This window comes from Ochotona princeps, chromosome 8 (genome assembly GCF_030435755.1).
Source record: "Ochotona princeps isolate mOchPri1 chromosome 8, mOchPri1.hap1, whole genome shotgun sequence".
Lineage (NCBI taxonomy): Eukaryota > Metazoa > Chordata > Mammalia > Lagomorpha > Ochotonidae > Ochotona > Ochotona princeps.
In genome coordinates, this window is record NC_080839.1 from 43,881,253 (window position 1) to 43,896,165 (window position 14,913).

At 42.2% G+C, this 14,913-nt stretch overlaps 1 protein-coding gene across 9 annotated transcripts in view; it reads right to left on the reverse strand.

Moving 5' to 3' along the window:
- AAK1 (AP2 associated kinase 1) overlaps window positions 1-14,913 on the reverse strand; it is a 170,747-nt gene that overhangs the window by 62,135 nt on the left and 93,699 nt on the right. For all 9 annotated transcript variants that reach the window (XM_058667913.1, XM_058667914.1, XM_058667915.1 and 6 more), the window contains 2 exons: window positions 5,954-6,062; window positions 4,370-4,512 (listed from right to left, as the gene is read on the reverse strand). In XM_058667913.1, the coding sequence (XP_058523896.1) occupies window positions 4,370-4,512; window positions 5,954-6,062 (252 nt within the window). The remainder of the gene's footprint in view (window positions 1-4,369; window positions 4,513-5,953; window positions 6,063-14,913) is intronic.

The window sequence follows — 14,913 nt, forward strand, 5'->3', positions numbered from 1 at the left end:
AACAGTAACCCTTGCTCTGGCCTACTATGCAAACCTGTGGGGAGAATCAAATGAGATTATGAAATCGCTTTGCTATATTTGCTACTGGCTCTCGGTTTTTCCCTATGACATATAATGGCTTTGAAAATCTTTATGGCCAGACTGGCTGCTGTCAATGCCCCACCAACAGAGCATGGTGGGTAGCAACAACACTGGCTTGAAAGGTGGGAAGGGAAGAAGACATCAGTCTATTTGAGGTATTTGACCTTGGACAACTTTTCCTGCCTCTTCTAGCTTGATTCTCTTCCGCAAATTACAGCTGATCAGGCCTGGCACAACAGCCTAGTGGCTGCGGTCTTGGCCTTGCACGTGCCGGGATCCCATATGGGCGCTGGCTTGTGTGCCTGCAGCCCCACTGTCCATCCAGCTCCCTGCTTGTAGCCTGGGAAAGCAGTCAAGAATGGCCTAAAGCCTTGGGACCCTGCACTCACGTGGGAAACTGGAAAGAAGCTCTTGACTCCTAGGTTCGGATCAGCTCAGCTCTGCCCGTTGTGGCCACTTGGGGAGTGAATCAGTGTATGGAAGATCTTCCTCTCTGTCTCTCCTCTTCTCCGCATATCTGACTTTCCATTAAAAATAAATAAATCTTTTTGTTTTTAAAAAGTATAGTTGATCATATTTTCATCACTGCTGTTAGGAAGCAAGTAAGAACATGTATAATAAAGCAAATTACAAATTTCCCTATGCAAATGGAAGATGTTACCAGCACTAACTAAGGCAACAATCTGAATTTCTGCTACGTGCAAGCACTTATCCAGGTTCTGAGGGTAAGTCTGTAACCACGACCAGATGGATTTTCTTATGCAGCCTAGTAGAGTCCAAGGAGAACAAGGGTCCAAGAAATAAGGAAATCATTGTAACTGCCTGACAGTGATAAAAATTATGGAAAAAATTTCCGCAGATTAAATACAAGGTGAAGAGGATGCTGTTTTTATATAACATGGTCAGGAAGGTCTTTCTGATGAGCATTGCAGAGAATAGAATGATGGAGAAACAGTTGCAGACAGCTAAGGGAGAAGCACTCCAAGCAGAGAAGCAGCACACAGGCCCTGAGAAGCAGCGGTGGTGGGTGCCTGAAGTGCCTCAGGCCTGGAGGCAGGTCACTAGCAGTGCGCCAGCTGCTATCTTGGAGAGGAAGCTGGGATACAGCAGGGAAGGAGATGAGTGAATATTGGGTTTTGGAAGAAAGTAAAGACTTAGCTATTGAAACTAATAACAGGAAAGAAGCACAGAAGAAGCAGTGGTAATAACAACAGCCTCCAAAGCTAATTATGCTCTTGTAAATATCAGCACGTAACAATGTCTGAGACACTGCTCCATATACTTTTGCTCCAATTGTTTCAGGTTACTGCTACAAAGTCTCATCTTCCCCCTTAACAAATGAGAAAAGGCAGGCTAGAGAACAGGCCTAACTTGTCTAAGGTCACAAGGTTGATATGGGTTGCAATGAGGTTAGGCTGCCTGACTGCTGGGATCAGACCCTCACCCACCACACTGCTGGGCATGATGCAGTTAAGGATCATGAACAGTTACGTTTGGCAAAGAAGAGAAGCAGAAGGCAGGCTGAAGAGGGGGCATTTAACTACTTGCAACAAGCCAGCAGCACATGAAAATGACCAGTCTAGGAAAATTAACTTGCTCTAGGGAGCAAAGTAGAGGGAAGAGCATAAGGGCAGGTACAATGGTCCATGTGAGAGGTGACCAGGGCAAAGCTAAAGTAAGGTCAACAGTGACGGAAAGAGTTAGGTGGAAGGATGGTGGGCAGTGAAGAAAAGAGATTTGGAAGGTTGATAGCCAACTGGATATTCACATACCATCTTCTGAGAGCTTCAGAGGATTTACACAGCAACTATGGTTTTGGCAAAGTATCTTAGGGTGAAGTTCAACATTGATTACCACTGTTTACAATCCTCAAATTGTTCAGTTACTGGAGAGTTCAATGCCACTGACTAACCCTAACCTATCAGCTTAAGAGGGCTATTCAAGTCATCACTCTAAGCTGTGCTTCTGGCTCTAGCTAAAGGCTCTGGAAAGCCACCTCCTACTGATCTCTTCACCTTGATATTACTGCAAACAGGTAGGACATGTCAGCCAGAAAGTTTACTACCACTGAGAAGCTTGGAGGATTAGATACATGTGTTTTCAAACCCTCATTTCTAAAAAGGGGGCAAGAATCTTTTATCCCGTTGTGCTTTCATGAGATCAAAACCTCTTTTCTTAAAAAAAAAAAAAAAAGGGGAAAAAAGGAAAAAGGAGACCTCTATGACTTTTCAACCTGAATGTACTTGCTGAAACTTAACCCTTTCTTTTCCTTTCTTAAGTGTTTGGAAAAAATAGTATAGTAAAAGAAAAATATCAAAGCAAATTTGATAAGACTTGAAGACAGGATTGGAAACAAAAACTTCAGCTGCTGTTCTGATTCTAATTAGCTGTGAGGTCACAGCCTTGTCCTGTTGTCCTGCTAACAAGCCTCACAGCTAAAAAGAGTGAGCTGGCTTATGTGCACTTCCCAGCTCTATGATATAGGAACGGCTATTAGGATCTTTATTCTGAAACAGAAAAAATCAAAACTGGAGGAAACAAAGGGTTACAATAATATATCTGAAGAGAGGCCTTCAATATAGAACAGCACTTCTGTTAGTTATTTTTGGAACACAGCAGCTTAGGAAAAGGCACTGCCTTTAGCTATTTCCTATCTGCAATGGAAAAGAAAGACCACACAGGAGGCCAGCAGGGCAGCGAGAGCTTTTCTCAGTTCTGCCGGTGAACCAGCAGACTCACACTAGGCTCACCAATGTCCGCGGTGGGCTGACCCAGGCTTGCCCCCTGCCCCACTCGCTCCTATTCACAGTGCTGTGGCTTCAGTGAATCCTGACTTTTAATGGACACAAGCTTTCTTTTGGTGGTGGTGGGGAGTGGTTGCTGATGAAACTTTCTGGAAAAAGATACTGGTGACAGCTGCACAGCTTTCGCAAATGTACTGAAAATTACCAAATTATACACTTGTATAAAAGGATGCATTTTATAGCTTGTGGATTATATATCAATTTTTAAAGATTTATTTATTTTTATTGAAAAGTCAGATATACAGACAGGAGGAGAGACAGAGAGGAAGATGCTCCATCCGCTAATTCAAGTGGCTGCAATGGCCGGAGCTGAGCCAATCTGAAGCCGGGGCCAGGAGCCTCTTCCTGGTTTCCCATGCGGATGCAGGATCCGAAGGCTTTGTGTTGTCCTCTACTGCCTTCCCAGGCTACAAGCAGGCAGCTGGATGGACAGTGAGGCCGCAGAGAAACAAACCAGCACCCACATGGGATCCCGGCACGTGCAAGTCAAGGACTTTAGCCACTAGGCTTCCATGTCGGGCCCACATATAAACATTTTTAAGGGCTTAAGAAATCCAAGTTTGCTGCTGTGATCCTCAAACTTCACAGTATACAAAAACCAGGTTGGACACTTATAAAGATATGAATTCCTAGGTTTTCCGCATTACCCCCTAAGTTCTACCTCCAAAGCTTCAGTGCAGAACCTAGCAACCTGTGTTTAAACAAGCACACAGTGGCAGGAAGGAGAGGGGTGCATTGCTGATACAGGTTATTAGTCATGGGGCATGTTTTCATGAAGCACAGGTGTAATGAAAGGAAGCAATAATTTAGAGTTTGAGAGGCTGATTCATTCAAACTTTGCTTCTGGTTTTTTCTAGTTACATGATCTTGGACAAGTCACGTAATTTCTCTGCCCCTTAGTCTTCTCAACCATTAAGTGTGATGAAAAACTTCCTCCTCCCAAAACAGTGAACACGCAATATGGTAAAGTACATGGCACATAGTTGGTGTTTGGTAAACACTACGCTAAAACTTAGGCAAGGTGCCAATTCTATTCAACAAACACTGTCAAGTAACTACACTATGAAAGGCACAGTGTATTCCAATGCCAATTAGTAGGATAAATTTTGAAAATAAATCAATTGATGGATTCTGCAAGCCAAGAAATAGACTTGAGAAACCAAGCATCACTGTTTACAATTAATTTAAATTAACATGTTCCTTTTCGTGACCATCACATAAGTGAATTTGGGAGTTACAACAGGAAAAACAAAACATAGGCTCCAGTATATTTTGATAATCATAAAGAATTTCTGGAGACTATTTAAATTATAAAATTGATCACTATGCTACATCTCTTTCTTTGCATTTTCTCTTCCCAGGCAGAACACAAGCTTAATATTAGGGTTCATGACTTAAACTTCTCCTATATCCCCACAGTGACTATCCATCCTGGGACAAGGCAGAAAACACTATGTGCTGAATGAAACCCTGCGGCCTCCTACCTTCAGGTCACGGTGGATGATGGGAGTTTTGCACTGATGCAGGCGGGCGACAGCTTCACAGGTATCACAAAATATCTGGAGCACTTCGTTCTCTGTAAAACCTGTTTGTAGACGCTGGTTCATCAGGTTCACCACCTGGCCTCCTGAGATGGGTGCAGAGCAAAGGAGAGTCGGTTAACACTTGGCCATGTCACTGAGCCCGGGACAGGAAGAGGATGTCAAAGAGGAGCTGCCTAGACTGAGGCACTGGCAGGGCCAGACTAAAACCCAGGGATCTTCAACTCTACCTTGGGGTTTGTTTTCTTCAACCAGTTCCTCCTCTTGCATACATCTAGTTTCCTTGTCTTATAAAATACTCAGACATGAGCCACCCTCATTTTATCTTCAAGATCATTAGCAAACTGGCGAAGTAGTTCTGCTGTGGCTGCCTGACCACACTGCCCTCACGCGTATAAGACGAGGCCACAGTCTCAACTTGTCATATCTTTTAATAAGAATCAGATGGCACGATGAGCCCAGACAGCAGGATAAGACAGGTTCATTGTCTGTGCTAATGAACAGCTTGGTCTCTCTGGCTATTTGTGACTTGGTCTGTGGAAATGTTGCACCAACATTTTATCTATGACACCAAAAAATTGAGAACCTTACTTACAAAATCAGGCAGATACCTTTATAACCCTACTGCTTGGCCTCTGCATAGGTTACTGTCCAGAAAGGAACGGGCAGCAGGAATTAACTTGCCAATTTCAAGTATGACAGTATTTTATAAAATCACATTAATAGTTAATATAGTGAAACCCGAAATTACTGGTTAACATGACAGTTTTGGGATTAGCAACATTTTCCACTTATGAGCAGTATTTTTAAGGGCAGGGAAAATGTTAGAACTATGGGTAATCACAGAAGACGATACTAAACATTAAATTTGTAGATGGCAACTGCTCGAGCCCCCAAAAATAACACCTTCAAACAATGGTTGGAGAAAGTACAGTCAACACTAAAAAAATTCATGCAACATTCTAGATTTTCCAAGATAAATGTCTGAAGTTTCATGAGTAAAACTACTTAACTCCATTGTTAACAGCAGCACTGCTTGAATGAAGCCCTACAGAATTATAGCTCTAGACCAAGGGGGCAGTCATTTCCGTTACACACAGAAAGGATACTTTTATCTCCTTAACACAAGGATGGTGAGTGAGGAAGAGAATACCGAAAGAGGGACTGAGGAAGCTGAGCTCTTCCTCTAGCTCATCTTGGAGGTGGGTCTTGGTGCCGTCCTCATTTATTTAAAACCATCGCAAACACATTCGTTTCTATTGGTTCTCATTTGTATACAAACACCAAACCTTGTTAAACTTAACAAGACTAGAGATTTTTTTATTCATCATTTATAAAAGTTTGTACCACTATTACTTGCATGAAAAGAATAACCAAAAACTGACAAAAGCTTTGTGTCTTTTAACCTCTTAGTTCCCCACCTGTAAAACCAGCACAACACGCTTCAGGATACAGTGAAAGCATCCCCCTGTCCCTGAAATGGATGTGTGAGAGAAGGGTGCTGACAGGTAGGATTCAGCAGCATACCTCTACAGAAGTCCATCAGAATGAGAACTTCCCAGACATCGCCGCTACTCACATTGTTGATACTAGAATCAATGTAGCCCACAATGTTCTTGTGCCCCGACAGGTCCCTCTGTGAACAAGGTCAGAAAAGCACAATTAGTTATGGGCACCAGCAGAAACAGAATTACACAGTCATTTCCAATGGCACTGACAATTTAAGTGCATAAAGATGACTCAAAAACAACGTTGAGATAAGACTAAGGAGCAGGGTCAAGACGGGTCTCCAGCACTCTGTCATTCACACAACCAGGATTCCAATAGAAATTCCGTACCTCTATAAAACCAGGGGCACACCACAGAGTACATTCTCAAAACATGTGCACACAGAAGGCCTACTTTCTACTGCATTAGTGCTCTGTGTAAACCAGAAGCAAACACACTCATCTGCAGAAATACTGTAGAGTCAACCATTTAAATCTGTGAGTTTTTAATTCAGAAAGGTGAAATTGATGTTTTCCTTGGTTACAAGGGGCAACATGAATAAAGCCAGTCTTTTAAATGTTTCATATTGTTTTTTCTCCCTTTAGGAAATACATGAATAGAATAATTGCTCTGCAAAATTTGAAAGCTTATAATTGGCCTTTCAAGCCAACCAACGGGGATATAAAACGGGACCTATAGCCAGCTCTTTGATTGGAAACAGATGTGACGTCGCGGGCTTTTTACACAATCCATTCAGTCAACACATATGGACTGAGTGTCTCCCATGTGCCGTGCCTGACGGAGGCTGTGGATGTTGCCTCACATCTTGGTGAAATAATTTCATTATCATAGAAGTAGATCTTTGTCATGAGGATATTCAAAACTGAAGGCTATTAAGAACTAACTTGGGAAAAGAAGAAAAGTGAGCAAGCTAAGTACAATGACTTAGCAGGAATAGTTTTTAAAACCAGTTTTATTACATTGTTTTTTTATACATTTTATTATTATTCTTATTATTTTATAGTACAGTTTCATATTCCCTTATCCCCTCCCCAGTTCCCTCCCCACCCAGTTCCTCTATATCATTACTAACATATAGTTCCTCATACTCAGTCATATGTCCATCATTGCGGGCATGGACAATGGCAGAGAGTCCAGAATCCTATTGTCAAGATATAGTAAACAGTTTCATTGTAAGTCCATCTTTGTCTGGAAGCAGAAATGCATACCACACTACATCCTCACATCTGAATGTTAGTCTCTTCACAGCTACTGTACATCCCCTTAAATGAAGTCATGTTTCAAAATCAACAACAGAAAGAGGAAATTTACAATGCCATGAAGTTAAATGACATGTTACTAGATATGCCAGTCTCCATTACACAACCACTATACATCCCCTTAAATGGAAAGTCATGATACAAAATCAACAAATAGAAATTTACAATGCCTGAAGTTAAATGACATGTTACTAGATATGACAGTCTCCATTACACAGCTACTATTCATCCCCTTAAATGAAGAGCCACAAAACAAAATCAACAACAGGAAGAAAAAAGAAATTTACAACACCAAGAAGTTAAATAACATGCTATTAAATGACTAATGTGTAGCTGAAGAAATGAAAATCAAGGACATTCTTGAAGAAAATGATGCTACCATATGATATACGAGTCATTGAATGATTTAATCAGAAGGAAGTGTTTTCAAGAGATGAAACTAACAGCGAATAACAAAACCCATGTGATATAGTTTCCGCTAATCTTTGTTGAAGTGTGTCTCCTCCAGACAACAAGCAGATGGGTTTTGTTTTTTAATCAAGTGTACTACTCTATGATGTTTGATTAAGCTTAAGCCATTTACATTCAGAGTTTAATATACACAGGTGTTACGTTGGTCCTGTCATTTTAGGAATGGGTTGTTCATTGGTTTAGTCTTCTGTTGTCATTTTCTGGGATGTTCTTCCCGTTTGCCTTTGGTTTTGGTAGGTGCTATTCCTCTTCACTGCCAAGAGAACATCTTGAAGTATCATTTGTAGGGCAGGTTTGGAAGAAGCAAATTCTTTTAGCTTTTCTTTACTGTGGAAGAATTTTATTTCATTTTCAAAGACAAAAGAAAGCTTTGCTGGATATGTTATCCTAGGCCGATAATTTTTTTCTTTTAGAATCTGGAATATGTCACTCCATTCTCTTCTTGCCTGGAGAGTTTCCTGTGAGAGATCTCCTGTGAGCTTAATTGGCTTTCCTTTATATGTCAATTGATTTTTTTCACGTGCACATTTAAGGATCTTTTCCTTATGTTCAATTGAAGAGAGCTTGATGATCATATGTCGTGGTGAAGATCGCTTTTGGTCAAGCCTGTTGGGAGTTCTGTGCCCCTCCTGGAACTTGTTTCCCAATTCTTCCTCTAGATTAGGGAAATTTTCCTTTATTATTTCATTAAATACATTTGCAAACTCAGCTTCTATTTCTGCGCCTTCTGGGACTCCCATAACTCTTATATTTGGCCTCTTAATAGAGTCTTTCAATTCTTGAATACTTTTTTTTGGCCTGATCCAGCTCTGCTTCCAGCTTTTTGTTTGTTTCCCCCTGGTGACAGGAAATACCTTTCAATTCTGAGATTCTTTCTTCTGCTTGCTTCATTCTATTTTGGAGACTCTCCACTGTACTCTTAATTTGCTCTACTGTGTTCTTAATTTCTGATATACCAGCCTTGATTTGCTTTATTGCTTCCTTAAATTCTTTGAACTCTTGCATGAGCTTCTCATTGTTGATCAGAATCTTTAAAATGAGTCTTATGGATTCTGTGTGCCCCATTTTCTCGATGTCTTCCTCAGTTAACTCTGAGATTGGCATAGGGTTTTGCTCCCTTGCAGGAGAGTTTTCGGCAATATTCATTGTGCCTATGTCTCTTCTTTTGCTCTTGATCATTGTACTTCTGGTTAGCAGCGTCTTCTCCTTGGGGTAAGTTTCTAAGCTGTGTCAGCCACAGGTCTACAATGCGATTTTCTTTGTTGTCGTTGGCACACAACTGTTCTTGCATCCACTTGTGCCACAACCTCCAGCAAGTTCCAGGTCTGGGTTCTTATGTCAGATTTCCACTGTGGTCTCCACAGCCCCAGCTCTTGGCTCACCACTCACCACCTCCTGTGATACTGTGGTGAGGCTGCACCGTTGTCTCTGCAACCTTTCTCCCACTTCCGGTTGGAGCAGGTCCCAGGATTAGAGAGACACCAGGTGTCCTATATAATTAGGTTGTTGGTGGCGCTGATCTTGTCGGAACCTGTTGGACATTAGGTCTGGGTCCCACACGGACCTATTTTGACCCGTACGATGACAGTCAGTATTATTTTCCTACAGGACCAGTGCAATCTTGGACCTCAGCAAGTTCCCGCAAGATCAGCACATGCGCAGTTCACTGTTGTCCCCTGCAGTCCCAAAGCTATTGCCACAGTGCCCAAAATGGCACCTGCCGTACAACCACTAGGGTTCTTGATTTGCTGGCTGTCAGATGCGAGGGCTATCCCAGACCTGCCCTGAGTGGAACCTGTAGAATGCCACGTCGTTGCAGTTCACCCAGACAGAAATGAGCTCACTCCCAGCTCAGCGCATGCTCAGTCCTCTCCCTCGCCCTTTCCTCCTTATGCAAAATGGCGCCCAATTCAGCTCTAGGGGGCTGACTGGACTGTGAAATCCACTCTGTTCTCACACTGCCCGTCTGAGATCTGCTGCTCTGTCTCTGCTCCTGATCAAATCAAACGGACCAGCAGAACGGACAGTTCTTTGTCTGGGTTCACCCCCGAGCTCCCAGTGAAAGTCCCTTCCCACCTGGTTGCTGGTGGAGTTCCGGCTCCTGTGGAGTTCAGATCGCCGTGTGGAATATCAGTCTCTGCAACGCCACACTGCTGTACCCGCTGCTTTCCTGTGTCTGTCAGTCTCCAGGTGCCCCTCTGCTGTTGTTCTGTCCTTTCCTATTTCCTGAAATATGTCCTCTCTGCTTCATCCTGGTTAAATGTTTTTCCGTCTGTATAAACGTGTCCTTACCCTATTCCGCCATCTTGATTCTCCAGTTTTATTACATTGTTTTGATTTTAAAAGGTTGGGAGGCAGTGGAAAAACACTGGCTTTCTCTCTGAGAGTCATTATACTAACCTGAGTTTAGATCATGACACTAGAAACCACTATTAACTGAGCTGAGATTGAGTTATTCAGAGTGATCAATTAGTCTGCTTTCTTTGGAAATTATAAACCAACACAAGAGGAGCCTCACAGTCCCCAGTGTCCACACCTGAACTCAGTCTATCCTCCTATGAGTCGTGGATTAAAAATAACTGATACTGCAGAAATGGCAGACAAATGGGGGAGCATGACCCTGGAATTGGTCATTGGACACCACAAGAGACTTACTGGAGAGTAGTTCCTGAGAAGGGGTGGGATAGAAGCAAGAATGAGGCCCGGTGGCGTGGCCTAGCAACTATAGTCCTCGCCTTGAATGCCCCGGGATCCCATATGGGCGCCGGTTCTAATCCCGGCAGCTCCACTTCCCATCCCGCTTCCTGCTTGTGGCCTGGGAAAGCAGTCGAGGACGGCCCAAAGCATTGGGACACTGCACCCGCGTGGGAGACCCTGTGAGGTTCCAGGTTCCCGGCATCGGATCAGCGCAGCACTGGCTGTTGTGGCTCACTTGGGGAGTGAATCATCGGATGGAAGATCTTCCTCTCTGTCTCTCCTCCTCTCTGTATATCTGCCTTTGTAATAAAAAATAAATAAATCTTTAAAAGAAAAAAAAAAAAGAAGCAAGAATGAAAGTAGACATGGAAAGACTGGGAACTGGGCAAGCAGAGACCATGACCCAGATTACTACTACCAAATACCATGCTTAAGACAGGAGCAGCATTGAGGATGGGAAAGCAAGCACTGGCGCACAGAAGAAGCCAGGACATAAAATACAGCAAGGATGAGGACAATGTTAGAACACAGTCCTGGAGGTTGGCAGCACTGTTAAAGAGACTGGGAGAGTGAATTCCCTCCACCCCCAGCATGCAAGAAGCAGGGTAAAAAGGTAAAGAAAAAAGGAAATGGAAGTGGTTCAGGTCTGCTGTTTTCTTGAGGGAAGAGAACAATGTCAACTTTAAAATGTACAGGAGAAGAAAGAAGCTTGATGAGACAAAAGGCTTAGAGCATCTGCCTTGGACAGCACATCAAGAAGACAAGGAAGCTCAGAGACCGTCTCTGGGGCTCAAGCTTTCCCAAAAACAGAAAGTGATTTCAGGACTTTTTAGAGGCCTATCCTTCTCTCTGCTTTTCTGTCTCATCATCACTCAGAATTCATTTCCAGTTACACAGTCATGGGAGCAGGAAAAAGTGAAGTTCCCTGAAACCAAAATAAAACAGATTATGTCCTCCAAGTGTCCACAAGGAAGAATGAAAGACAAACGTCTCCACATTTAACACATTTGTAAAAACAGTTTGCAGCTTTGCCTTTGAGTTCAAATTTAATCCAAGAGAAAAAATAATAATGATAATGACAGAAAACTGAAACAGAGAGAAATAAAAGTAGAGTCTTGTATTTTGAATGTTTGTACTCCTTCCAAAGCTTAAATCCTGGAATCTTGCCATGTTGTAGCAGGTTAAGCTGTGCCTGCAACACTGGCATCCCATACAGGTGCTGGGTCATGTCCCAGATGCACTAATTCCTATCTAGCTCCCTGTTAGTGTTTCTGGGAAAGCAGAAGATGACCCAAGTCCTTGGGGTCCCTGCACCCAGGTCGGAGACTAGATGAAGCTCTTAGCTCTGGGTTTTGGCTGGCAAACATTTAGAGAGTGAACCAATCTCTTTCTCTGTAACTGACTTTCAAATAAACAAACTTTTACATAAAAAGTTTAAATCCTCAGTGCATCATATCAAGGGGTTGGGCATTTAAGAGGTGATCAATAACCTTCTTAAAAGTCTGGAGGGAATTAGTTAGGCCTCTCTGTCCAGAAGGTAAAGAGCTTGTATCTTCCTTACTCCACCCTGCCCTTCACCCCAGCCCAGTCCAGGAGCAAGCAGCATTCAAAACACCATCTTGGAAGCACAGACTGGACCCTCACCACACAGCCAACCTGCTGGCATCTGGATATTGGATTTTCTAGCCCGCAGAACTGTGAAAACATAAACTTCTGCTCTTATAAATTACCCAGTCTTGAGTATTTTGTTAGAGCAGCACAAGTGGACTATGACAATATAAAAGAAGGTCAAAAGCCATTAGAGGTCCCAAACTGGATAATTAACACCAGCAGATGGTACCTTGCAGCTTGCCAAGATGTTTGCTAAGCAGTTCATGCCTAAACTGCTGTTCATTTTGTCCTTACAGAGTTATGTCCAAGTAGAAAAGACCTCCTTTTGTCTTTTAGTATTTACTTTTAATGATTTGATGTAGCAATATCTTAGATTTTAGACCAAAATCCTACTGGTTTACAATTCTGATAGAGAAAATCTGTGTGAAATCACAATGAAATGTAGAAACAATTAAGAGCAAACCTTTACTACAAACTGAGACTGACCTGCATATTTAAGGTGCACTGGCAGCAGCTTCAGACCAGTTCTCAGCAATAACAAGACCAAAGGATGCCCAAGCTTTCCTCTGCCTTCGGTTGAAACATTAGAAGAAGGTCCTTGGCCTTCTTTGATTAGGAAACGTGAATCCCACATCAGAGCGCCCACATTCAATTCTCTGCTCTGGCTCCAGCTTCCCGCCAAGCAGACGTATGGAGGCAGCCCAAACAGCAGGGTCTGTGCCACCCACATGGAAGACCTAGATTGCATTCCTGTTTCCTGGCTCTAGCCCTAGCCGCTGCAGGCATTTCTGTCAGTAGATGAATATGCACTCTCTAGAAAAACAAGGAAAGGGAAGGGGAAGGGAAACGGACAACCCAGACTGGAAGAAGAGGAATGAATGTGGAAGTATGGGATAGAAACCATAGGAGTATCTCAGCTACCTCCTGCTTACTCAGGAAAAGGTGGGATATATGGAAGATACTTTGCTGCCCTTGGCTGTTATTTGGGATAGTAGGGGAAAAGTCTCTATGATGAGCATAAATCAATACATGATTCACTTAAGCTATAGATAAGGTCCATTCCTCTTACATGATTTAAGCAGTGTTAAGTTTAAAAGGATTGAGTTGTCATTTCAGACTTCTAAAAAAATTATTTATTTGAAAGGCAGAACGACAGTAAAAGAAAGAAACAGAGATCTGCCATCCACTAGTTCTTGCCCCATATAGCCACAAGGGCCAGGTCAAAGCCAGGAGCCAGTAATTTCACCCTGTTTTTCACATGAGGAAGACCCAGGTATTTGGAGTATCTTCTGTCCCCTTTTCCATCAGCGTTAACAGGAAGCTGGATTGAAAGCAGACTAGCCAGTAATCAAGCAAGTAATCAATCCTCCAATACAGGATGTGGGTGGCCCAAGAAGCAGCTGAACTTGGTGTACCACAATACCTGCCCAAGACTTTAATTTCCAGCTGTCATAAACAATATTTATAAAATTCTTCCAAGTATTATTATAAGACCTGTTTTACTATTTAAAATAGTTTATAGTTAGCTTATGAACTTTGATATTTAAATATTTTAAGGGCTGAAAAAAATCCCTTTTCATAAACATATGCAAAATTTACCATTTGAAAAATCAAGCCTTAAGCCCAGATCCTATGGATGATCACAAACATGAATTTCATTTGGGGTTCTAACTCGTGATGTTTGTAGTACAGAACTATAATCTATCCTTAGTCTCAAAATTCTTGCTACAGGAGAATTCCTAGCTGAGAACTCCAAGACCTTATAAGAAAATTGAAGACTCCATTCCTAAGTCTATCTTTGAAAACCTTTATTTCTATAACCAAGAAAAACAAGATGGCATTGTAAACAGCTTGTCAATTACAAGCCACTCACTTAAAAATAATTAATTGCATATTAACTAATTTCTTTGCACAGATGATCTGTGACAACATCTCAACTTGTGATTTTTTTTATGATGATGTCAATGTTATATGCATTCAGTAGAAATAAGACTTCAAATGTTGAATTGTTGTCTTTTTCTAGACTGTCAATGTGCAATATGCCTGTCTCATGTGATGCTGGGCAGCTGCAGGAAGCCACAGCTCCCAGTGAGCCCTGTGAGCACTAGGAAACCACTGCCATGCTATGCTGAAGTGTGTTGCTACACTAGGAAGTTCAGCAGGTTAGGTGTATAAATGCACTTTCAACTTATGATATTTTCACCTGGTGATGGGCTTATCATAAGTTTAGAAGTATTTGTACATACTTTTTTCAGATCACATACTTGGAATTTCAACACCACAGGGGCAAGTCCCTTCTGTTAATGGGGCCTGTATTTTCAGACACTGAGTTTCCAAAGAAGTGCCTCTCCCTGCCCTAACCCTCCATTCAAATAGTCAAGGTGTTCTGATTTTATGACAACACTGCTGTTGGAATTTTCACTGTGATTCCACGGGGCCTGTTAACCAAATGTCAGTTTCTCAATTTAAAGATGGGGAAAAGCAGTTCTAAGGTGGGGAATTAGCTTCTCCCAAGGTTGCTTTGTTAGTCTTGTGCCTTCCTGTTTCCTCTTGCTTCTTTCCCTATAGCCCTAAATATCCTTTATAATTTTCTTTAGAAGGAGTTATTCACAAGCAAACAAAACTATCAAGTTCAGTGCAGCAGTAACAGAAACACTCAGATGCAGCCTGGCTCTGAAGTTCTGTTGAAGGCCCCTTTGACCTTCTGCTACTTAAGACATTCCAGATATTCTCTTCACCATACTCACATTTACTCTTACTTTCTCAAGTCTTAATCATTTATCAATTCATCAATATCTTGTTACTGAACAGATCTCTCTCTCATGGGGCATGAGAGAAGAAAAGGGAGAAGCAGCGAGCGTGTTTTCGTTTGCTGGTTCACTTTCAAAATGTCTGCAATTGCGAGGACTGGGTTATGGCCAGAGACAGAAGTTGGGCATG